The sequence below is a fragment of the Macrotis lagotis genome, chromosome 1 (assembly GCF_037893015.1).
Source record: "Macrotis lagotis isolate mMagLag1 chromosome 1, bilby.v1.9.chrom.fasta, whole genome shotgun sequence".
NCBI lineage: Eukaryota > Metazoa > Chordata > Mammalia > Peramelemorphia > Peramelidae > Macrotis > Macrotis lagotis.
Window position 1 is genome coordinate 765,844,097 of NC_133658.1, and position 24,753 is coordinate 765,868,849.

At 37.3% G+C, this 24,753-nt stretch overlaps 1 protein-coding gene across 5 annotated transcripts in view; it reads left to right on the plus strand.

Annotated features, from left to right (window-relative positions):
- Positions 1 to 24,753, plus strand: part of AMOTL1 (angiomotin like 1) — a 214,382-nt gene that overhangs the window by 108,354 nt on the left and 81,275 nt on the right. For all 5 annotated transcript variants that reach the window (XM_074216484.1, XM_074216486.1, XM_074216487.1 and 2 more), the window contains 2 exons: positions 6,159 to 6,308; positions 10,709 to 11,633. In XM_074216484.1, the coding sequence (XP_074072585.1) occupies positions 6,159 to 6,308; positions 10,709 to 11,633 (1,075 nt within the window). The remainder of the gene's footprint in view (positions 1 to 6,158; positions 6,309 to 10,708; positions 11,634 to 24,753) is intronic.

The window sequence follows — 24,753 nt, forward strand, 5'->3', positions numbered from 1 at the left end:
CTCAAGTGGATGTGGAGGCATGAGGCTGTAGAAACATTTCTGGATTTGTAGTCAAAGACCTTGTGTTCCATCCTCAGTTTAATTCTTTCATAATAATTATACTCTCTAATTCCTGCAGTTTTCCTGAGGACCAGATGAGATAATTCACAAAGAGAGCTATATAAATGGAAGTTATTAATGTATGTAAATTCAGATGAATGTGGCAGGGGGGATATTTTAATCAAGACTTGGAAACTTTGTGAATGGGGTTTGCTGAATTAATAAGCTCTTTATGAAGAGTGAGTTCTTTAATTAGGGTTGATCTATTTCTGAGCGCTTACTCCTCTGTACTCCAGAGTCCTAATGTAAGAGGGATTTGTTGAATGGTAGCTTTGGAGCTTCTGGATGGCATCTTAAATGCTTCCCAATATGGCATGAGCCTCTTTTTCTAGAATGAGTTCACATTTCTGCCCTTCATGCATTTTATGGTCCAAACTAAGTAGCCTGAACATGAAATTATATCCTCTACCTCTGTGCACAGACTGGCCTCTCATACTTGGGGCCATGCCCTCTTTCTTACCTTTATTATTTGGACCTCTGCCCACCCCCCCAGGCCTAGCTCCAGTGTCACCTCTTGCAAGAGCACTCTGCTGAACCCCCCCCATTATCAGCCTTCAACACTTCCACTTACCACTTTTTATTTTTTATATGTTGCTTTGTCTTTCCTTAACTGTATATATGTTATTTTATGCCCAATAAAATGTGTACTCCTTGGGAGCTCCTTATGACTTCCCTAATACTTCTTGAATATATAACAGTTTTATCAATGAAAATGATATTAAAGAAGATACTGTCTGCTTTGCTCTTATACCCTAGGGATCCCTGCACCTTTCCATATGACTCAAAATTTAAAAAAATGTAGTTTCTCCTTATTGTTGAAAGCAAGGATTACCTTGTTTTGGTATTTGTATCCCTAGAAGTATAGTGTTTTGTACATAGTAAGCATTTATGTTTTCTATATTCATTCATTCATTAGAGCACTAGAGACAAGAGTCAAATGGAAGACAGTGCCCCTAATTCTAGAGACTGGGTCAGGCCCTAATTTCCAATGTTTATTAGCAGAGTGACCATGGGCAAGTCACTTTATTTATCTTAAGTATTAATAGTACTTGCTGCCTAGGAAAAATATTGCTGCAAAAGCTTGTTGTAGAGCTTTAATCACTATATTGATATAAATTATTATTATATAACCAACGGGGCAATAGATGAGTAGGGACTGAATCAAAGCACTTCAAAGATCCCTTCTAACTCTGAAATTTAGTTATTCTAATTGTTCAGTGCTGGCCATGGAGTATTGTGAAGGATACAGAAGTAAAATGTCCCAGTTCATAGCCATCTGAGGGTCCATGATAGAGAGTTCAACAAAACCTATCTGCTGAAAACTTGTTTTAAGAACAAAGGGGCTGCAAGTGGAAGTGATTTCTTTATGCCATCTTTGGGGATGACATGATAGAGGCTGGATTTGGAATTGGAGGACTGGGGTTTGAGTCTTGTTTGCCATTTTCTGTTATGGAAAAAGCTCTGACTTTGGAGGTGTGGCATCTGGGTTCACGTCTTGCCTATGAAACCAATCTGCTCTTTTACCTTGGGAAAATGTCTTAAGATTAACCCAGGAAGGCTTAGGGTTATCAAAGTTCAGAACAAGGAAACACAGATGGTAAAACAAAACAAATATAGCGAATTTAGGGAGGATACTTATAAAATGTAGAGTGATCAGAGAAGAATGATAGAAACAGGTCTTCCAGGCCCCCAGGAGAAAATGGGTATGTTACTGTGGCCCTATGGGGAATGAGGTGTGTTCTCCCTCCAAACCAGTAAAGTCTGGTGCGTTTTTATTAGTTTCTTATCTGGGTCTAGCAAGACATCTCTAAGCTCTTGTTGTTACTGTTACTTTTGTCGTTTGTCTCAAAGGAGCCATGGCATCAGGAAGGTGATGCAAGGACATGCAAGTGATTTGAATTTAAGTGAGTGAGGGCTGTGCAGTGTCACCAGCCTCACTTTCTTTTCTGGGGACCAGTGACCAGATATAGATCAGAATAAGTGGAGATGGCCCTTAATGTTGTGGGACACCTTGACTTTTTAAAGATCTATCTCTCTCTTTCTCCCTCACTCTCTGTTTTTCCGTCTTTTTCTATCAGTCTTGTTTTCCTTCTATAATATATATATACATTATATATATCTATATATATTATATCTATCTATCTATCTATATCTATATATATATACATTAAGCTACTCCTCTTGGAGTCTCAGTTTCTTCCTCTTTAAAATGAGAGTTGAACTTCATGACTTCTAAAGTTCCTTTTCTCATTAAATCTGTGATCCTTTGATCTTTCTCTCTCTCTCTCTCTCTCTCTCTCTCTCTCTCTCTCTCTCTCTCTCTCTCTCTCTCTCTCTCTCTCTCTCTCCCTCCCCCTCCACTCCCATGATATGATGTCATGCTATTGCTGCTGCTCATTTGAGTTTATTCCTAGGTTCAAATTCACATCTGAATCTTATTTGATTTGGAGCAGTGAACCACAGTGGAAGCAGATGGGGAATTTAGTCTTCAGTAAACATGTAAATTAGTTAGTTTTCCCCCCTATGTACATAATTGTTGAAAGTGATCCAAAGGGCAATGGAGAAATGCATCAAGAAGACAATACAGACTATTACCAGTGATTGTTTTTACTTTGAAGAGGCTTAGAATAGACATCATCAAGGATATAGCATACAGCAGAGGTGTGAGGTGTGCTTCCCTCAGCTCCAATACTTTTAGGTGTGACACTAATGAGATTAATATGTAATTGGGAAATATTTAACAAAATAAATAAAAATGGATATATAAAGGATGTTATTATATGATTTTCTAATCAATTTATGGGTCCACAGGGATCCTTGTGTATGGTTTCATGGCTCCCATTTCTATTTGAGTTTGCTTTACAGGATCTGAAAAAAAAAAGGCAAGTTGGTCATTTAACAAGAGCCACGGTTAGCAGATAGACAACTAGTGTGCAACTGTTGATATCTGCCTTTAATGGACGATATATGAAAAGATATGGATAAGATTCAGATTCTCACAGACATCTTTGACTCAACATGTCCAAAACTGGACACACCTTTTCCCCAAGCCCTATCCCCTTCCTAACTTTCCTATGACTGTTGATAACACCATCTTCTTGGTCACCAGGTTCATAACCTAGATATTACTTTCACCTCCCCACCCTTTCCTCTTATCCATAATAAATTGCCAAAGTCTAATTATTTTACTTTTATAATATCTCTTATAGATGATACTTTCTCTCCTCTAACATTGTCCCCACCTTTGTGCAGGTTCTTATCATTTCATACTTAGATTATTACAATAACCTATTGTTGTGTCTGCCTGCCTCAAGTCTCTCCCAAGGCCAGTCCATCCTCCACTCAGCAGTTAGACTGATCTTCTTAAAATATAGGTCTGACCTTGTCACCCAATACACACATACACCCCCACACACACACTCAAACATACTCATGAAATATTAGTGGCTCCCATTATTTTTAGTTTCAAAATTAAATCCTCTGGCATCCAAAGCCCTTCATAACCTGACACCTTTACCCTCCCCTCTTCCAGTTTTCTTATATCTTATTCCTACACTGATAGATGTCTCACTGTTCCTTGCACATGACTATCTCAACTACAGGAATTTTTTTAAGCCTGGAATTCTTTCCCTCCTCCTCTTTCTTCCTGACTTCTTTCAAGTTGCAGATTAAAGAGCCCTCCTTTTAATTTTTTTAGATTTTACCTACTACACATCCTTGACAGTAACTGATACTTTGAGTTTGATTCTTTGTTTTCTACCCATGGGAAGAATTAGATAAGCTGTACTCAAGTTGTGTTTAATGGGATAGGATCTGATGAGCTGATGAACATGTTAATGACTTAAGAGTATTCCAGGGTCTCCCAGGGACCTTTACATCATTTTTTCTTGGGCTGATGCTATCACCCAAAAGAACAAAATTATAAGGTAGCATTTCATGTGCAAGTGACAGGTCAGTGGAAGTGATAGGTTACAGGGTTTCAGGCACTCCCCATGTTGAACTTTGTAGATGACTTTTGCCTATTTGTGTGGTTGGCCCTGTCCCCAATCAGGGTATTGGAAAAACCCCCACTGTAATCTAGATCATCTGGACTTTCCTTAAGTCTCTAACTGGAGCTCACTCCTTTTTGTTCTTGATGCTTGGAGTATGCTGTTGCAGTGGACTGAGCATGAAGCATGAAGTATTTCTGAATTCAAATCTAGCTTCCAAATACTTTCTAGTTGTGTGTCCTTGGGCAAGTCACTTAACCCTCTTTGCCTTATTTTCCTCAACTGTAAAATGAGTTAGATCAGGAAATGGCAAAACACTTTAGTATCTTTACCAAGAAAATCCCAAATGATGCAATGAAGAATCAGACACAACCCAAAGGACTGAATAACATCAAAAGAAGCAGAAAAGGCCTTAGAGATCATCTCCTAGGACAAATCAATGCGCAAACCAAGGTTAAGTAACGTGTACAAGTTCACATTAATTAGTAGCAGGACCAGGACTAGAACTCATATCTCTAGATAACAAATATAGATCTCTACCTTTGATGAAGCAGGGAACGTTATTTGGTCTGTGAAACTGGACAAAAGTCATTTCTCAGGTTCATTTCCTCACTTATGATTAATACTCAACATACCTATTTCACATGATTGTGTAGATCAAGTGATTTCATGTGCTGGAATAGGTTGGGGAATTAAATCACTTTATAAATGTCAGTTACTTTTACTAAGGGAGGTAAAAAAATCATCAAGTTGTTAACAGAATTGATTTAATTTTATCAAAAAGCATTTATTGTGGGGTGGCTAAGTGGCACAGTAGATAGAGTACCGGCCCTGGATTCAGGAGGACCTGAGTTCAAATCTGGCCTCAGACACTTAATAATTACCTAGCTGTGTGGCCTTGGGCAAGCCACTTAACCCCATTTGCCTTGCAAAAACTAAACTAAACTAAAAAAACATTTATTGTGACCAATATAAGTCAGGCAATATGTTATATGCAATATAAACACAGAAGTAAAACTGTCCTCAAGAAGCTTAAATTGTATTGACTATTGCTCAATATTACTCTGGTGCTAAGGAGAAAAATAATTTTCTTACTAATGGAATTTTCTTTTTGGCAAGAATTTTCATTGTGAGTTATGCAGTGAAATTCTATTTCCCCAGAGGAGATCATATTGTCTTATGGGGAAGGGGGAGGGGTAGAAAGTGAATGTTGGCTCTGCCAGAGAAAGGATCCCAGGCCTGAGAATGGAGCCCACCCTGTCCTACAGAATGCTCCTGTGAATTCTGCCCAGGCTTTATCTGTGTTTTTGTAGAGGCGTTTCATGTCTAGTGACTGTAGGCTTGAGGAAAATGTCACGTTTAATTGGAACAGGAAACGCACCCCAGTTTGTGTGTGAAGCAGATAAACCAGAGCTGAAAGGCCAGGGCTTGGCAGGGGGCCATGGCCCTGGCTACCAGAGCAACTTGAAACTCCAAAGACTTGTGCACAGTTTGAATTCAACGCTGAATGATTCCATCCAGTATTGGGATGTTCTCATGCTAGCACATGGTCTATTGAAACCGTGGCTCCTTTCTATTTCCTTTCCTTGTTCTGAGAGGCAACTACTATTTCCCTTAAAAATATATACTACCTCCTTCCCTTCTGCTCCAAGTCTCTTCTACTCAACCTTCCAACCCTCCAACCCCCCCCCCCCCCCCACACACACACACTTCCCTTTCCCTCAAATATCCCCATTTTGTGCTCTGGGACTTTCGTGGGTCATTCAGTAAAGGATTTGATTTTTGTTTTCCTCTTTCAGCTTCTTGGTAGGAAAGCCTCTGCCTCAGCTTCCTGTGGTTTGGGTATTGTAATTTGGGCCCTGTGGGCCATTTTAGTGGGTGGCTGACCTTGTGATGATTTTGCATAGTAACTCTGGAATTTTATGAATCAAAAAATAACAGAGTCAAACAAGCTTCCACTACAACTCAAATTGTTTTAGAGGAATGATTCAAAGGCTGCTATTGTGAGTCATGGCAGGAAGGATGGTGGAATTTATTGGCATTTACATCCCATTTTTTTTTTGTTTCCAGGTCCCGGGCCAGTGTGTGGCAGTCCAAGTAGCCCGGCCCAGCTACTAGAAGACACGAGTTATCTTTTCCCAGACCTTCAGTTCTTTTCTAGGAGGCATGAAGCTTCTCCACTGACAGTAGAGGCAAACAGTAGCACTAGAGAGAAAACTGGTAAGCCCCTTTTCCTTGGTACTGGCGTTGGAAAAAGTAAGCCTCGTTCTCTTTACTACTTTGGCCTTTTTACATGAGGTGTTCTCTTCAGGTATACTCCCTGGATCTCTTTTTCCTTTCCCCCATTTATATATTTAGGAACTAACATACTGGATCCTTGTTTCCCTTTTCCTTCAAAAACTTGCTTCATTTTGGTTCATGTTCTGTGGCAGGAAAGTCTACTTCACTATAATTTCAAGTTTTCAATTTAGGAGAGTAGGAACTTAAGTCTTTCTCAAGACTTTCCTCAAGTCTTCTTTTATTTCTTCATCCCCTTTCTCCCCCACCCCGTCTCATTTTCCATCCTTTTCCTCTATTCTTTCATCTCTCTTTTTTCCTTTTCTTCCAATTACCAGTAAGCGTATTGATTGATTTTTAACACAAGTTCCCTAAGTATTTCGAGTTCAAAATTGAAGCCTGATAAGAAAATAGCCTCCTTTGTCCTAAACATCATTGTGCGCCTGTTATTCTTATTAATTTCATATAATTCACTTGAGTATGTTTAAAGTCAACTCAGGAATGTAGGGCTTTGCCTCAAGCTAGATCAGTTAATCAATATGAACTTATTAAGTGTCTACTATGTGCCTTAAATATTCTAAAATTTTCATTCTATCAGAGCCCAGAAAATTTCATTGACTTTTTTTTCTATAGAGCCATTTAGGTAAAGACCACACAGAGTTCCTTGAAAAGAATTTTAGAGATAGAGTCAGAAGAACTTGGTTTGAATCCCAGTTCTACCAATTTACTCTATGTGACATTGGGCAAATCACTTCCCCCTTCCTTGGGTCTCCTTTTCCTTATCTGTGAAATCAGGGATTTGGACTAGATGAGCTCTAAATTCCCTTTGTAAATCTGTGTTTGATGATCTACTGCAAATTTGAAGAAATCATTGCCTTTGGCATATTTTTTCCAATGGAAGTTGCTTCCTGATGAACCATTCCCACAAGTGATTTGTTTTGGGTTGCCCAAGGTCACACTGTTAAATAAATTTATCCTTAATTTTTGAAGAAGATCATGACATCAGGGAGGGGATGCCATGATAAGCACGTGAATTGGATTTGAGTGAGGGCTGCTGTGCTAAGTCACCAGTCTCACTTTCTCCTCCAGAGTCTGGGTCCAGTGGCCAGATATGAATCAGGACGACTGGAGATGACCCTGGATCTGAGGCAATCAGAGTTACATGACTTGTCCAAGGTCACACAGCTAGTAAGTGGCAAGTGTCTGAGGTTGGATTCAAACTCTCATTCCTCTGATTGCACCACATAGCTGCCCCACTGCTAAGTAAATATTAAGTGTCTGAGTCCAGATTTGAACTCAGGTACTCCTGACTTCAGGGTCGATACTTTATCCACTGTGCTACCTAACTATCCCTTCAAATGATCTTTTGATACTTGTTTTATTGTTATATTCTCTTTTTTAAAAAAAATTTTTGCATTGCTGTTTAAGAGTTCTGACTCCTTTGGGGTGGCTAGGTGGCGTGGTGGACAAAGCACCAGCCCTGGAGTCAGGAGTACCTAGGTTCAAATCCAGTCACAGACACTTAATAATTACCTAGCTGTGTGGCCTTGGGCAAACCACTTAACCCTGTTTGCCTTGCAAAAGCCTAAACAAAAAAAGAAGAGTTCTGACTCCTGCCCCATTCCCAGCAGCCAGTGTCTTCCCTTCACCAAATTACTATGTATATATGTATGTATGCATGCATGTATGTATGTATTTATTTTTGTATGTACTTATATGTTTCCATTCTCTTTCCCCAAGTCAGGATCTTAGTCTTGTTTATGTCTTGAATGTTGACAGACTGTTGAAGGCTGTGGCTCTGTATGGAGCTAGGTGGCACAGTGGATAGAGCACAGGCCTTGGAGTCAGGAGGGACAGGAGTTCGAATCTTACCTCAGAAATTTGACCTTAATTAGTTGTGTGACCCTGGACAAGTCACTAAACCCTGACTGCCTTGCTTCCAGGGCCATCTCCAGTTGTCCTGATTTCATGTCTGGCCATTAGACCCAGATGATTCTGGAGGAGAAAGTGAGACTGGCGACTTAGCACAGCATCCCCTTATTCAACTCCAGTTCATGTGCTTGTCATGGCATCACCTCCCTAAAGTCGAGAATGAAGGACAAACATTATCATATTATATTATATATATTTATATGGATATATAAAAGAAAATATAAAGGATTATATTGGAGTCCCAGTTATATTGAAATGGCATTATAAATATAAAAAATAAGCTTGTGAATTCCAAAGTAAGAATTTCTGTTTTATAGAATATAAGCTTCTTGAAGGCAGGGGCTTGTATAATTTCTGTCTTTTTACCTTCATCACCAGGTATATGTGTTTAATAAATACTTATTGATATATTTTTCTCTCCAGCCAGCCTTAATTTGTAGTTTAAATTTCATAAGGACAAGAATTAACTCTCTATTCTTCTAAGGCTCCTAATGGAATACCATAGACCCACTAGTTCCTCAGTAAATATTTGATTAACTCCATAGTTTTCCCCTGCAGAATGTGTTTTAATCTTTCTGTGACTTGAAGTGTGAATGTAGGTTGTTTAAAGGATAGTGAACAGATTAGGAAATTGCTGGTTTTTTCTTAAACACATACGTTGATAATTAGTAGTCTCATTCTTATTATCATTGTAACTATTGCCATTGTCATTTATCTCTCACTGTCACACTGTTGAGAGTGTCCCTGTGTGCTACCCTTAATAGCTTACCTGACAATAATTTCACCCCTGTAATTTTAGAGCAGACTTTTTTGTTTAGACTTTCTGTGCATAAAAAAAAAAAATATACCTGCATAGCTCTAAGAATGGCCCATACAGAAAATCAGGGCTGGATAGTTACTCTCCTTTCAGTGTCCTACATATAGAATGAATAGTTGAAAGTTCAAATGCAGACATAATCTAATCTATCTAACTATATATAATATAACAGATATATTATAATTTCATCATTAGTCTAGCATTATTAGGGAATAAAGTATCTGGATTATTGATTTTTCCTATCATGAGTAGCCAAGGATTCCCTCTCCTTCCCCTTCAGTGTTCCTTCTGTCTTTCCTCTCACTTTATAGCCTTCATTTTTCTATGCTAAGGATTCTTATTCATTTTATATGTCATGGATTCCTTTAGAGATCTGGCAAAACCAATGAGCCCTTTGCAGGATGATGTTTTTAAATGCAAAAACAAAAATATGTCAGAGGAAACCAATTCTATTTAAATTTGGGTGTAAAAATATATTTTAAACAGTTCTGAAATCTGAGATTCTGAAATCTGCAATATGACTTCCTTACTTTTTTCTTACATAAGCAAGTCCTCCTAATTAAGCATTTTTTTTTTTTTTTTTGGTCTTCAGACCCTTCCTAGTTGTATCACCCTGGGCAAATCACTTAACCTCTCTCTGCCTCCATGTGCTCAGTTATGAAATAAGGTTGATAACAGCACCTACCTCCCAGGGTTGTTGGGAAGATCAAATAAGATTCTATTTTAAACTACTTTCTGGCATACAATAGGCAATATATACATGCCTATTCTTTCCCCTAAATGACTATGGATATATAAGGATAAAAGTGGAATAATCCTTGATTTAACAGAGTTTAATGAGAGCAGACAACATATATTTAATGAAGCATTTGCAAAATACAAAATGTATTTACAAAATACATAGCCAAACAAATATAAGACATGACATGGTCAAAGCCTACCCACCTCCCCATATGAGGAAGAGGGGGCACTGATTACTTGGAGGAAAACAAGAAGGACTCCTGTTAGAAGACAATCTTCTGATTGTTTCTGAGAAAGAAATGTGTGTACATATTTCATATTTCTTCAATTGAACATTTTCAAAGGCTACTCTCAATGCTTGGAATTCTCTCTTTTCTTGTTTCCATCACCTGAATTTTCTGATTTTCTCCAAATCTTAGCTAAAATCCTATCTTCTGCAGGAAACCTTTCCTGATCCCCCTAAATGTCAGTGCCTTCCCTCTGAGAATATCTTCAGTATATATGCATGTCTTTTTTTAATAATTCTTGGCATGTTTAGGGATCTTTTCCTGTCCTTTATTTGTAATCCCACTGAAACCCAAGAACCTAGCTTATTAAATCAATAAATTTAATTTTATGACTCACTACTATAAAATAATGCACATAGGTTTGTAGCAGTTTTTTTAATTCCTAAAAAATCTTCTTTTTGGTGGTGGGGGGGCACAAAGGACTTACTCTAACTTTGCAGCAATGTTCCAGCTAACTGAAAGTTGTTGATGAAATAGCTAAAATGTTACCCTTGAGGCAAAAATCCACCCTGACATTTGCCCCTTTCTATAAAAGCTTGAGACTTTGTTTTCTCATTTTTTTCCAGTTGAGGACCCTTTTTGCAACTTCTACTCCCCAACTTTCCTGAGGATTTCAGAGGTGGAAATGAGAGGTTCAGAGGATGGGGCAGCTGGCACAGTATTACAGAGGTTGATCCAGGAACAGCTCAGGTATGGCACCCCGACCGAGAACATGAATCTGCTGGCCATCCAGCACCAGGCCACTGGGAGTGCGGGACCGTCCAATAGTACGACGAGCACCCTTTCTTCCACGGAAAACCTCACTCAAGAAGACCCACAAATGGTCCACCAGTCAGCACGGCAGGAACCTCAGGGGCAAGAACATCAGGTGGACAATACGGTGATGGAGAAGCAGGTCCGGTCCGCTCAGCCTCAGCAGAACAATGAGGAGCTGCCGACCTATGAGGAGGCCAAGGCCCAGTCTCAGTTCTTCAGGGGGCAGCAGCAGCAGCAGCAGCAGCAGGGAGCTGTCGCTCATGGTTACTATGTGCCCAACACGGCTAGTCAGAAATCCCGGACGGAAGGAAGGCCCACTGTGAATCGGGCCAACAGCAGCCAGGCTCACAAGGATGATGCCCTCAAAGAACTCAAACAGGGCCATGTCCGTTCTCTCAGCGAGAGAATCATGCAGCTGTCACTGGAGAGGAATGGGGCTAAGCAACACCTCCCTAACTCGGGGAATGGTAAAGGTTTTAAGGCTGGTGGGGGACCACCCCCAGCCCAACCCACAGGCAAAGTGATGGACCCACGAGGCCCTCCGCCTGAATATCCCTTCAAGACTAAACCAATGATGTCACCAGTCAGCAAGACCCAGGAACATGGACTCTTTTACAATGACCAACACCCTGGGATGATCCATGAGATGGTCAAAGCCTACCCACCTCCCCAGCCAGCAAGAACAGAAGTTGCTGTTGTGAGGTATCAGCCACCCCCAGAGTATGGGGTAACAAGGTAATTATGGAGTATTTGGGCTACTCTTGTTGATTTCCATTTTCATTATTTTCAGTAAGTATTTTTAATTCACAGGATCTTTGAGGTCTTTGCTAATTTTTTGTTTTTTAATGGATGAGGAACTTGAGTCTTGGAGAGAGTAGGTTATAATACAGGGTGGTGGGGGAGAGGGGAGTCAAGAAATAGAATTCAAATCAAGGTCCTCTGAACTCCAAATCCAACATGTTTACCATAGTAGGATACTTTGGAGAACTGTCTCCTAGAATAATGTGAGATTTGCTCCCAGAGCATAGTAGTAACCTCTATTTTTTATATACATTAAGAGGTTAAAGAGGGAGCAGCAAGTATCCTGCTACCTCTTGGAACTCTGAGTGATTGTCTGCCCAGGTAAGACTTTTCCTCAATATCTGAAAATAGATCAGATCTGCTGAAATGGATTACTGAGGTATGAGACCAAAAGGTCATTTAAAAAGACCTCCATCTAGTCTAACTTCCTCATTTTACAGATGAGCAAACTAAGTCCCAGGAAGTTTGAAGTGATTTACTTCTAGACCTTTAAAGAATTAATTATATAGGACTTTAAGTAAACTTCAAAGGTAAGATTTAAACCCATATCATCCGGCTCCAGAATCAATGTAGTTTCACTGTTCTGTAAATTTTTTTTAATTGAAAAAAAAATTTGTTCTGTAAATTTAAAGGAAAGGATAGAGTTAGCTCCTTGGAGGGGATCACAGGATAATAAGGGACCTTATACATAATTTAGTTCCATTCCTTCATTTTACTGAGACCATGAATTCTCAAAGAAACTAAATGACTTTTCCAAAATTACTCATCTAAATTGGGGGAGGCTCAAGGTATAAGATCCCTATGATCCCTGTCATATATGGTCCCTTGGACAAGTCATTCAATCTCTGTTGTCTCAGTTTCCTCATTCTAAAATGAATGTGTTGGGTCCTGTGGATCATTCCTGCTTTTCATCTATGATCTAGTGAGTCCACTCTGGTCTGCAAGGCTCTTGACTCCCAGGAAAATGCTCCTTCTACTGAAAAATCCTATTTTTCTCTCCATTTGCTAGCATCCTCCTCATTTCCCCCATTTATCTTGTGTGTGTATGTGTGTCTGTGTGTATATGTATGTATTTATTTATGTTATTTTACACACTTATTTATGGACATATTTTCTCCCCTCCTAGAACTTCTTTGAGAGCAGCACTTAGCATGGTTCCTAATACATAGTAGGCATTCGATCAGTTCTTGTTGATAGGTTGATTGTAAAAGAGCACATAAATAATTTAATATATCTCTCACTTTATAGATTTAAGAAGGGCTAAGAAAATTAAACAATTAGTCCAAGGCCACACAGCTAATGACAGAGTCAAGGTTCCTTAACCTCTTTTCTTTACTGTTTATCCCATTTCCTTGTAGGGGCATTCTAGGTCCCACTGCCTTGTCTGGAAGGGCTTCTGGGTGACTTCTCTAAATTTCTCTGGTGTCCCTGCTCCAAAAGAGATGCTCAGATCTTCCGATAGGAAGACTCTAGAGATTTGAAGAGATATAGATTGTACTTTTCATTGCTGATAGCATCTTGCTGGGACACAACAGGAGATAGGTTCTATGAAATTTTTTTTTGTCATAAACCAAATTGTCCTCAGACTAATCAATAAAGAAAAAATGCTAGCTGAGTCTTAGTTATTGGGCTTTTCAAAGAGGACCAAAAGTTCAATTGGGAAATCTTTTGGAATGACATATAGTTATGTTCAGATATATAGAGTATTTGGGAAGGAGGATATGACCACACATTCATGTGTATAAGTGTTGTGTATTGTGTGAGAATAAGGGCAAAGTGTTGTTTTAGCCTATTTTATCCAACAAAATTGAAAGAAAAAATATTTTGAGAAAAATATATCCTGGAAACTGAAACTTGATATAAACATTAATAAATTAGGTGTTGGACTGAGCAGCAGCATGGTGGAATGGATACAATATTGGATTGTTCCTGAACCCTAATCCTTCCCTTAACACTTCTTAGCTATGTCACTGTGCACAAGTTACACAACTACTCTGAGTTTTAGATTTTTCCAAATCTATAAAATGGGCATATTAATACCTGTAATATTTAGATTACAGGACTGTTGTAAAATTTTATGTAAATGTTGGCTATTATTATTTTTTGATTCAAACAGTTTTCAGAGAGTAAAATTGAGGTTCTAAAAGAATGATTTTGGTAATAAATAATAACTAACATGTATGTGTACAGATATATACACACACATATGGCTTTCTACAATAAGAACATTATAAGCATTTTTTCATGCAATCCTCACAACAACCCTGAAAGCAGGTGCTATTAATATTCCCATTTTGCAATTGAAGAAACAGAGGTAAGCAGAGATTAAGTGACTTGCTTGGGGTCACACAGCTAGTAAGTTTTTGAGGCTAGATTTGAACTCGGGTCTTCCTGACTCTTTAGTCACAGAGCCACTTAGCCAGAGGTTTCTAGCATGAGGATTTTATCTCTTTTAGTGCCTATGGTTCTCCTACTTTGTACTTTGCACTACAATATTCTTTTATTTAGTTTACGGGAGGATTTTATCAGTACAGGTTGAAGAAAGAAAATGTTTAGTACTATTTACAATTTGTTTTAAAACTCTGCTCTATACAAATTTAATTCTGATCAGTATGAACAATATTTCTGTAGCTCTACTGCATATAAAGCTTTTCATCAAAGCAATAACAATGAATAAAATAACCTGATAACATTTAAATGATGTTGGCCATCTGGTAATGTTTACATGTGTGTTTAAGGGCTGTGGACACTTATTAAATACAGAACACAATGTCAGCCTGTGACTTTAATTTCTGTGAAGGCTAAAGCTATTTATATGGAATATTGTTCTATTACACTACACACCAATCTATATTTAAATCCTATAGTTAAGTATTTTATAAGACTTTTATTAAATATATTCTACACATATTTGTAATTTCACCCAGGAAGAATTTCTTCCCAGTGAAAAAATATAAAATCTTTTATATTTTTACAGATTTAGATGAAACTAGCTCATGCTTTAGTGCTGTGCAAACTTCTTGAGCATATCAACTTTTAAATTATTGGTATGAAACAAAAGAATGGCATCTCTTTAAGTCATTTATGCCTTAAAAATCAGCTTTTGATTTAATAGAATTGTAAGCACTAATACCAAATGCAGATTACATAAATAAAAATAGAACTATGGCAGAGAGAACTTTTTAAATATTAAGAATTCGTTTGAAATGTCTAATGAGTAAGCATGACATTGGACACTAAGGTACAGATGAGAAAAGATTACTGGGAAAAAACCATCAATTTGTTGATATTCAAATACATAGAACTGATCAATAGATGAAATTTTCTAATAGTTCTGCACAATAATAAAAGCCTATGGACTACAGGAAATTACCCCTCCCATATTAAGGCTAGGAAACACACTCTTTGCCCTATTTGTGCTGTATGAACAAGCACTCAGCTATTGTATGACTAAAGAGTGCACATCATAAGGAAAACAATTAAACAGCCCTCTGCAGAGTGCTTTAGGTAACAGGCACATTGTTTTTTTTTTTCCACTTGTTGCAGTTAAAATAGAGTCACACTCAGTTTAGTTAGTATCCTAGGCCAGTGTTGCCACCAAGATTAACTTTGGTAGAATTCAGTGAACAGTATTGTTTATTTTCCATTTTCCTCCTGCCCCTTCTCCATCAAAAAAAAAAAGTTGGTCATTAACAAACATTAATTGCTGAGTGTTTTTCCAGTATAGAATTTATAGTAGATTATTTCTAGGTGTCAAGTAAAGAGTTACAAATTCTGTTGATGAAAATAACAAATTAAGGTCAAACATTTTTAGTGCAAATTGCATTTGGAACGCTTGATTTATTAGTTTTCTAGATGAAGATTTTTATGGCAGCAAAATGGTTTCTGCTATGGAAGATAACATGTTAATTTTTTTTTCCTGGATTGAGTGCATTCAAAAACCAATGAATTATAAGACTGCTCAACATAAAAATAACTAGAAATAAAAAATCATAGTGAAAAGGGTGGTTCTCCTACTTTGGCACTAAGTTAAGAATACTAGTCTTAGAGTCAGAAAATCTTTGGTTAAGACCAGTTCTTACAACTCCTCTAATCCTCTGATGCCTTAGTTATAAAATAAGCTTAAAAAACTTAAAATAGTACATCACAGGGGTGCTAACAGTGTATAACCATTCTTGGTCTTTTCTGCGATCTCTTTGTTTCACAAAGTGTTGACATTCTGAGAGGCAGCAAAAATCATTGGGTTCAGAGTCTCAGTATCTCAGCTGCCTATGTAGCTTTGCAAAAGTACCATTACTTAGCTGGTGCTCAGTTTCCTCATCAACATTAGGTTGAATAATGTCTAAGGTTTCTCCCATTTCTAAATCCTTTGCTCAAGTTTTCTGTTCAGTTATTATCCTAAAGGAGCAAATTTTTACCTCCAGTGGAACATTCAAGTACATAAAAAGGGATCTCTTTTTCTTGCTCAATGAAATTATTAATGGATATAGTAATATTATTTTATTTATTATAAAATTTACTATATTGTGTAATAATATATATTAATGGAAAATACTAAAGTTGCCAAGAAGGAGACCTTTCTTTCCTTCCTTAAGGTTTTTTTGAGGCAGAAAATTTATAGGGCTTGCCCATAACAATACAGTTAGAAGGTGTCACGGCAAGATTTGAGCTCCGGTCTTGTGTGACTTTCTTGAGATGAAAAGGAGAAATGAATTCAGTGGTCAACTAGTTGGATGGCACTTTTTTAATAAGTCAAAATCTTCCTCTCTCTAGTCCTTGGTTTTTATTAAGTTACTTAGGTTGTATTATAAGAAACTAGGCAGTTCAGTTTAAATAATGTCATGGTTGGTTGGTGATGCTTTGCCTTTTCCTTAATTATTCAATTCAATTCAGCCGCAGGTGCTTAAAAGTGTGACTATAATGTGGTTGGATTAAATCTTTCACTTTGAAGATGATTGAAAAATGTATTCTCTAAGTCAGTTCTGCTACTTTGAATTCAGTAGAGGGAGGAATGAGAGTTGTGCAGTAGGTAGAGGACTGACCTTGGAACAGATGACACATACAGAATCAAAGAAGACCTGACCTCAGGTCTTGCCGTGACACCTTCTAGCTATTTCGTTATGGGCAAGTTCTTTACATTTCTGCCACAGAAAAACTTTAAAGACTGCATTACCATAGGCTTGCCCATCTGAATCATTAGATAAGGTATTTGCATGCTATAAGTTTTCTATACCATTGACATAATGGATCTGAACTCCCCTCAAAAAACTGGAGAGATCATTGTAGAAAAGATGAAAAGCCAAAAGTTTTGCTTATTATTGGGTCATATTTCATTACTTTTCTAGTTAACTGGGGGAGGGGAGAAATGAAAAGGAATAGAAAAAGGAATACCTAAGGAGGGAAAATAGAGGGGAGAAGCATTCCAAAGTCTATCAAGTGATTTGTTGAAAAGTGTGATTTGTGGGAAAGTTATGACTTAACAAAAATTAAATTAAATGTGTGAAGAGTTTGGATAAGTCTGTGATTTGATTGCTAGGCTTGGCAGCTAGGTTGACAAGACAGAGCCAAACTACTTTGATATTACAGACAGGCTATTGAGGTAAGGGGCTCCAGTACTCAAAGACTTCTTTGTAAGCCTTCCTATGGCCAGTCAGAATGGCTCCAGCCAGGCAGCCCTTTGCCGACTGTATAAACAAAGTAGCATCCACATGGACCCTTGCTTCAGACTCAGTTAAATTAGCAGGAATTCAGCTGGATGGGTCTAAAACCAGCTGTGTTTGATGGACTAAGGAGCTGCCTTTGATCATAGAATCAAGGATCTCCTTCGAATTTTACTAGTGTATTCTCTGGGCTTCGAGGTTTGGTTACTGAATAGTTTATCATTAATAGTAATGGCATCTCACTCATAGGCTGTTGAGTAAATACATATTAGACTCTGCCAGAGTCAGAAATGGAGAGTTTGGAGTGAGATCATCCAGGGCATCTTCCTCCTTCCTGGATTGATGTAGTTAATGTTTAAATAGTTTTATACAATGTCATTTTATTATTTTAAATGAATCAAATAATCGAACTCTCACTGATTCTCCTCTAGAGTCCTTGTAGTCTTAATTTAATGAAAAGAGGTAGGATTTAGGCATTCTGCTCCTGGTCACCGACAAGTTACAGTTAATAAATCCATCTACACCCACCCACTCCATTGGAAAATGAAGAAGTTGTTTTAACTACCTTACACATTTGGTTGAGGTCTTGAAAAAATTGTGCCATATTTGTTACTAGAATTTTTCTTTTTTCTTTTTGTTGTTCAGAGAAGGGTAAGGAGAAAAAAGAAATCCTTGCTAATTAAAAAAAAAGAATAGAAAACATGTTGGAGGGCTTGTGTTACTATTACTAATGAAGCCTACATTTTTTTTTGTTTTTAGCTATCATGGCTCAAGAATTTGATTCTGACAGGTCATGCTACAGTCATAGTTTTGGTGGAGTTGGAAAGGCCTACCAACATTTTAAGCAAAGGAGAATGACAGAAACTAGGGAAAATTAAAAAAGTCAATAAGTATTTATTATGTGCCCACTATATTCTGGATACTGTGTTAAATAAGAAAGGAGAACTCACAGTCTAATTACAGGAGAGTTAATATGCAAACAACTCTGTACAGACAATATATTCAGGATTATTGAAGCTAATTAATAGAGGGAAGGCATTAGAAATAAAGGGGATTAGAAAACACTTTCAGTAGTAGATCATGGAGAAAGTTTCATAATATTCCATTTACCCTTAGATCCCTCTCCTTTAAATTTCTACCATCCGGAACTGAGGAACCAAAATATATTAATTAGAAGCAACCCTCAAGATCATTTTTAAAGGATCATAGATCTAAGGATGGAAAAGACCTAAGAAGCCATCTTATCCAAGTTCCTCATTTCCCACATGAAGAAATTGAGGCATAGAGAATTTAAATGACTTTCTCAAGAACACAAATCAAGAAAGTGGTAAAGCTAGGATGATTAGTCAAGTACTCATTCCATTCCTTCTTAGTGGAAGGGTAGACATGGATGATGACTGGCAGGAAGGACTAGATGACGTTTAGAGGAAATGTCATTTGGATCATTGAAAAGCATCATAAATTAAACATGTCTTGATGTTTGAGTTTTTTGAACTTTGGAGTATTTGCATTTTATCCGTGTTGTCTGCCCTGATTCATGTTCAGTTGACTCCAAATATGTTTCAATTTTTCTCCTGACATCAGCTATTGATTCTTTTAGTGAGAGTAGTTTGGACATTGAGATTTAGTTTAAGTGTGGAATTCTTTTTTAATAGTCCAAGGAATCAAATTCTTCTGATGGGGGCATTTAAGAGGTACAGTAGAGAGAAGGCCAAGAAGATCTGAGTTCAAATCTGGTTATATATATATATATATATATATATATATATATATGTACTAGCTATATGGCCCTGGGCAAGCCACTTTAACCCCTGTTTGCCCCAGTTTCCCCATCTGTAAAATTGGGTTGTTGTGAGAATCATTTGTAAATTACTTAGTACAGGATCTGGCACATAATAAACTCTGTATTATTTGTTCCTTTTTTGTTATTCAGTTGTGTCCAAATCTTCATGACCCCATTTGGGATTTCCTTGATAATGGTACTGGAGTGGTTTACCATTTTCTTCAGTTCATTTTAACAGAAGAAGAAACTGAGCAAATAGGGTTAAGAAACTTGCCCAGGGTCACACAGCTAGAAAATATCTGAGGTCAGATGTGAGGTTCAAATGGGAACTTAGGAAGACAGATGACTCTTCCAGACTTTAGGCCCAGTTCTGGGGAAACAGAGAAAGGAGAGCTCACAGCCTAATTATGGGAGAGAGAGTATGCAAATAACCATGTACACACAGAATGTATTTAGGATTATTGGAGCTGATTAATAGAGAAAAGACACTAGAAATAAAGGAGATTGAGAAAAGCTTCCAGTAGATAATGGAGGAAAGTCTCAGGATATTCCATTTACCCTTAACTATTAGGTGGAATAGTCCACCTAATTGTCCTTAAGCACTATATAAATGTTAGGTATTATTATTAGTCATTATTATTACTTCTCCAAGTGCTTGAATCATTTCCCCTATACCTAAACATTGATAACTCATATCTGTATAGTAAGAAGAATATTAGATTTAGTCATAAGCTGGGTTTGAGACTCAACTGACCCCTCCTAGCTGTATGACTATGGCAGCTCTTTGAGACACTTTTCCTTTATCTGTAAAATGAGGATAATAATACCTGCATTCTTAGGATTTGTATGAGTGAAATGATATAATTATAAATCTTAAAATGCTACAATTGATATATGTAAGTTCTTATGATGACTCACTACTACTATTTACACTTCATAGCCTCATTTTAACTTGGAAATGACCAAGGTTTCCCATACCATTGTAGTGCAAGTTCTGACAGGTCATATAAAGCTTTATAGGCAATGGACTATGTGTCTGTTGCCAGAGGACCAGCATAGCCAAGCTCAGAGATGCTCATTAGTAGATGGATGACAAACTAATGAGATTTATTGTTTTTGGCCCAGTTTGGGGGAAACTGTTTTTGTTTGACCAAAATAATAAAAATGCCTACTCAATGGTCATGGAAGGGCTATATAAGCTGCACCAGTGGAAGGGTGTGCTCACAATATCAGAATCACAGGTCCTTCAATATTTATGAGGTTGATGATGATGTCTAAGCTTTTTATTAGATAGTAAGCTTCTTCAAAGTAAGGACTGGGGCTTCTTTATCTTTATATTACCTTCCCCCCCATGGCTTACTCACTGAATTGCACATAGTTGGTGTTTAATACTTATTTTTAGATAAGTAAATGGAATATTTAGAATTAGAATGTTTTTTTTCAAGGCAGATGGAGTTAAGGGGCTTGCCCAAAGCCACACAGCTAAGCAATTATTAAGTGTCTGAGGTCGGATTTGAACCCAGGTACTCCTGACTCCAAGGCCGGTGCTTTATCCACTACGCCACCTAGCCTCCCCTAGAATTAGAATGTTTTGCAGGAAAAACTCATTTTTTGCCCATAGTGGTGATGAGGTAGGAGAAAAAAAGTGCACAATTATGGCCAAAGAAAATCTCTTCTAAGAGAGAATCTCCATATGTCTATAAATATCATTTTCCTAAAATGGGCACATTAAACAGCGCTTTTCCTGTCTTCTGAGCCTGTTTGAACTTGTCTTTTCTAGATTTTTTTCAAGTGAACCTTACTGAGTCAGCAGAAGAGGATTTTGTTGAGCTACTTATTCATAAGAGGAAAAGATGTTGATGACCCTTATTTCAATTTTTTTATTTGTAAAGACATTAGTTTGATTTTTATTTTGGAAGGTTACACCTTCTTTTAAAGAAGACAAAATAAAAACTTTGTGCTTATTTACAATTTATCCAACTTGAATAAAAGTTGGCTGCAAAGGTGTCCTGATTTTCTTCTTTGGAGTGGTACCTTTTTTTAAACCTTTCTGATCTCAATACAGAACCTGGCCATTGACCAGCATCATAATTATCACCAATTAGTTTTCAGCCGAATATTATAAAATGTGTGAGAAGCTAATTTTTTAAAAAAATCATTTATACTTGGTTTTTAGAAAGTCCTCAATATTTTTCCCCCAGAAGCTTTCCCTTTCTTATTATGTTTTTGTATCCGATAGTACTAAAATTAGCTGGTATTTACTGAGATGATGATTTAAACTGATATGTAATGATGTGTGTGTTTGTGTGTGTGTTTGTGTGTGTGTGTGTGTGTGTGTGTGTGAGAGAGAGAGAGACAGACAGACAGACAGACAGACAGAGACAGAGATAGAGACAGAGAGAACAGAGACAGACAGACACAGAAAGACAGAAAGATATAAAAAGAGAGACAGAAATAAAAAGAGAGAAAAGAGCTCACCACCCAAGAATATATGATACTGAGGAAGACACATTAATTAAATAGTCCTGACTCTTGACCTCCAACAGTCTATGTTGTGAAGGAAGTGCTGTATGTATTCTGGAAGATGCTAATGAGTGGGTACACATCTATCCATATGGTATATTGAAATCTGACAACTTCTGCAAGGTTATCATTTTTAAAATCCTTAAAACTTCAATGAATCTTTAAGTTCTTCAGTGTGGTATAGATAGCAACCCACTCATGCCTCCTCATTCTGTTCAAACCATTAATAAGCCACACATATACACACACACACAAACACACACACACAAACACACACACACACACACACACACACACACACTCTTAGGTGTATACCTTCAAAGGATGGGGTCTATAGTGAATTGAGAGTTGAACTTTGATATAAAAATTGTTCAAGGATTCATTGATAGAAATTATTGTCATTCATATTTATCAACACACATAGAGGTTTTAATTACTGGATTTTTATATTCTCAGCATAAACCCATAGTACACAAAAACCACTTGGTCCTGAGCAGGCATTTCAGCAACTTTATAGAGGTTTTAGTTACATAGGAAGGTCTAATTTGCTGAAGTTTTATAGTGGGAAGGAGGGGAAGGTAATGATTCACACATCAAAGAATAGATGACAGGAGGGGAATATGTACAACAGGTAAAATAATAAATAGGACAGTAAATACTAGGGAAATAGCTGGAATTTGCAGACTAATCATTAATACATGAAAACTTTCTAGGTAGTGAAAAATGCTCATTGTAAGTCAATAGAGCTGATAAAGCTGAGCCAGAAAATCAATATCCAGTTAATTGATGGAGCTCAAGTTTGATGATAAATAAATTTGGTTAGTTATGAGACTTGCTGTCTTAGGAAATGTCAATAATAAAGCCAAACCAGGATAATTATCCTGTGATGTCTTAGAGTCAGGAAGACATGGATTCAAATTGCACCTCTGACACACATTAGCTCTGTGATCTTTCTTTTTTAGGGATTTCTGAATTCATAAGTTTTAGGGATAGTGCTGATTTTTGGAAGAAGAGGAATCCCTTTGCTAAGAATTTAATTTGTCGCTAACTTTTTAAAGGACTTACTTAACTTAAAGTTCTAGACTTTGGGAGAAAAACAAGGTAAAATAAGAGCCCATTCCTGTCTATAAAGTGCTTACAATCTAGTAAGATAGATAGTTGATGAAACAGATAGCTTCTGGGCTTGGATTAGAAAGACTTATATTCAAATCTGACCTCAGACACTTACTGTGTGATCTCAGCCAAGTCAATTAACCCTGTTTGCCTCAGTTTCCTTATTTGTAAAATATGGTGGAGAAGGAAATGGTGAACCTTTCCAGTATCTTTGCCAAGAAGACCCAAATGGTATCACAAAGGATTGGAAATGACCAAACAATAACAACAAAGATAGATAAGCTTTATGTACAAAATAGAACATGGTCACAGAAAGATTCAGAATGCTATGAGAGTTGGGGTGTATGTATGTGCAAATGAAATTGCTTGTGAATTTTTTCAATTGATTGATCATAGGTTTCATGGAAGAGGTAATATTTAATATACATCCTGAAGGGCTGGTAAGATTTCACGTTGGTAGAAATGTTAGATGGGGGAACATTCCAGGAAGACCTTGCCACTGTTAGCTCTTAGAATCAATTCTTTATTTCTTGGAACAACATCATTTTTCTATTCCTATCCCTCCCTTCCTTTAGAGTCCTTCTCTATTATTTCAGGACAAAATACAGACTCTTGAGCTCAATATTTGAATGCCTTCATGGGCCTAACTTATCTTTTCAAGTTTATTAAACATAACTTCCCTTTACTTGCTTTGCTTTCCAATCATTTAGAAAGATCAGGTCAACCAGGGCATCCCAAACCATCACCAGTCAAGATGACTTTAATTTTGTCTTGACTTCAGTGACTCTGGATGAGGTAGTGAGGCTGATGACTTTATACAGCTCTGCTTCCCTTAAATCCAGTTCACAAACAAGTCAAGTTATCATCTTGTGATATCACTGGTCTTTGAGAGTGAAGGATAAAGAGCAACTACTTCTTCCTCTTCCCTGTACACAATGTTCTGTCATTCAGCTTGGCCCATTTTTTCATAGATTAACACATAGTAGGTGTTCAACTTTCTGTCTAACATTTATTTTGAATATCAGCATCAGACTTGAGGAATTGGTGCAATTTCAGGTGAAAATTTACCTCCCAAATTAAGTAAAACTCTCTTTTTTTGTCCAAAGAAACAACTTTGCAGAACAAGTTCAAGAGGCCAAGGTCAGGTTCAGGTTACTTTCTCAGGGAACCTGCACAATTCCAGTTCTAAAGATATAAAAGAATAACAGCTCCAAACAGGAAGATTATCCACCCCTATACCGGGAGGATAGCGATTTGATCTTAATTCACCAAAGTGCTGAGTCAACAATGTGAAAATTTACATGGCCAGTGGTACATTGATATTGGCTCTGTTACAAGGGGAAAGCAGAGTGAAATTTCAGGAATTAAAATTTGATGATTAAAAAACATCATATTCTCATTTCATGGCCAGTATTTTGAGTTGCAGAATTCTGGAGGACCACCTTTTCAAAAGTGTGGCTCATTTATTAAGTACCAACTTAATTGCTGGGGATACAAAGAAAGGCAAAAAATATTTCCTGACCTCAGAAAATTCACAGTCCAGTGGTATTTGTAAGATAAAAATAAAAGGGAGAGGAAATATAGTTGGCTTGTTCGGGGACTGCAATCAAAGTTTTACTAGGTGGGGAGGCAGAGTGTTTTTTTTTTTATCAGTAGAGGAAACCATAATGTTGTAGATTTAAGTTAGAAGAAACCACAGAAACCATGTTATTCAACTTCCATTTTACAGATGAAGAAACTGAGGCCCAGAGAGGGCTTATCAGGTAAAGAGCCTGGATTCAAATTAGTGCTGTGACTTTTTTCCACTTACAAGGTGTTCTGAATTTATGCTAATTATGACATATTGCTTCTTCCACCCTTTGGTGTTAGCAGATATTATATATTTCTGGGTCTTTGAACCCCTTTTCCTCTTGAAAATTATTAGAAGACCCAAGTGATCTGATGGTTAGCATAATCTGTGTGCTCAATATGTCAG